General features: G+C 55.8%; 1 protein-coding gene across 1 annotated transcript; it reads right to left on the reverse strand.

The window, feature by feature from the left end:
- Window positions 1-245: 245 nt before the first annotated feature.
- KCNA3 (potassium voltage-gated channel, shaker-related subfamily, member 3) lies at window positions 246-1,925 on the reverse strand (the record flags this gene model as incomplete). Its single annotated transcript, XM_009334759.1, has 1 exon — window positions 246-1,925. A coding segment is annotated over one exon (1,680 nt), but the record flags the coding sequence as incomplete, so codon positions are not given.
- Between the last annotated feature and the right edge of the window lie 2 nt (window positions 1,926-1,927).

The raw sequence follows: 1,927 nt of genomic DNA on the forward strand, positions 1-1,927 counted from the left end.
TTTTGTCTTCATCTTCCTTCTCTTTACCCTTTAGCCGTCCTCTTCTTCGGAGAATTTTAAATCCTTTTTTTGGATCTTTAGAAAGGAAGGATCTAAAAAAATAAACGTATAAAAACGAGGGCACACACAGACCGACGATGGTGCATGTTCCACACAATACCGAGTACACAGTCACTTTGCATTATTATTGTTATTATTATTTTTTACCGCATCCTCAGATTTTGTTGCTGTTTGGTTTTGTTTTTTTAAACATCCGTAAAGATCTTTTTGATGTTCACACAGTTGGGATTGTTTGTGGTTGTGCAGTTGCCTGTCTTAAAGGCAGCCTGTTTGAATGCACTGTGGTTGATTCCCCCTTCCTCGATCACCATGTACTCAGACTTGCTGAGGGTGGAATTGCTGCGAGCCTTCCTCATCTCCTCGCTGGACGAGAGGTGCTGGCAGCTCCCAACGTGCATGTATTGGGCTTGCTCCTCACCTTCAGTCTCCCGGTGGTAGAAATAGTTGAAATTGGAGACTATCACGGGCACGGGGAGAGCGATGGTTAGCACCCCTGCGATGGCACAGAGAGAGCCCACAATCTTGCCCCCAATGGTGATGGGGTGCATGTCCCCATAGCCCACTGTGGTCATGGTCACCACCGCCCACCAGAAGGCATCAGGGATGCTACTGAAACCTGAACCGGGGTCATCGGCTTCTGCAAAGTAGACGGCACTGGAGAAGAGGATGACGCCGATGAAGAGGAAGAAGATGAGCAAACCCAGCTCCCGCATGCTGGCCTTGAGGGTCTGCCCCAGGATCTGCAGCCCCTTGGAGTGCCGGGAGAGCTTGAAGATACGGAAGACCCTGACCAGCCGGATGACTCTGAGGATGGCTAAGGACATGGCTTGCTGACCATTGCCTTGCCTCTCAGCCAGCTCGGTGCCCAGCGTGATGAAGTAGGGAATGATGGCCACAATGTCAATGATGTTCATGATGTTCTTGGAGAAGGTGGCCTTGCTGGGGCAGGCAAAGAAGCGGACCAGCAGCTCGAAGGAGAACCAGATGATGCACAAAGTCTCCACCACAAAGAAAGGGTCGGTGAAGGACGACACCATGGAAGTAGCCGAGGACGAGGAGTTGGTGAAGACATCAGGTGGAAGAGGGCCACCGCCTGTCCCGAAGGTCCCCCCAGTTCCTTCATAGTCGTGGTCATCCCTGAATTCAGGCAGGGTCTCCAGACAGAAGATGACAATAGAGATAAGGATGACCAGGACAGAGACTATGGCAATGCCTCGGGCTGGCCCAGAGCTCTCAGGGTACTCGAAGAGGAGCCACACTTGGCGTTGAAACTCCTTGTCAGGAAGCGGCCGCTGCTCCTCCCGAATGAAACCCTCATCCTCCCGAAACTTCTCCATGGCCTCCTCCCCCAGCTGGTAGAAGCGGATCTCCTCAGAGAAGATATCGATGGGGACGTTGACGGGTCGCCGGATGCGCCCACCCGACTGGTAGTAGTAGAGAATGGCGTCGAAGCTGGGACGGTTACGGTCGAAAAAATACTCGTTGCGGAGGGGGTCGAAGTAGCGCATCCTCTTGCGCGGGTCCCCCAGCAGCGTCTCGGGGAATTGAGCCAGTGTCTTCAGCTGGGTCTCGAACCGTAACCCCGAGATGTTGATCACCACCCGCTCGCAGCACTCGTGCTCCCCACCGCCCGCGGGCTGGCCGGCGGGGATGGCGGCCGGAGTCGGGGGGTGTTCGTAGCGGTCCCCCCCGAGCAAAGGATGAGGATGCTGTGGCTCTTCCAGCAAAGGGTCTCCGCCGCCCCCCACCACGGTCATGCTGCCTTCCTCCCCTTCTTCGCCCTCTTCCTCCTCTTGGTCGGGGACCGGCTGGGGGGCGGCGGGGGGCAGCTGCTCGGGGTAGCCCCGGGTGTGGTGGGCGGTGGGGG

The sequence above is a fragment of the Pygoscelis adeliae genome, unplaced genomic scaffold (genome assembly GCF_000699105.1).
Source record: "Pygoscelis adeliae isolate BGI_AS28 unplaced genomic scaffold, ASM69910v1 Scaffold482, whole genome shotgun sequence".
NCBI lineage: Eukaryota > Metazoa > Chordata > Aves > Sphenisciformes > Spheniscidae > Pygoscelis > Pygoscelis adeliae.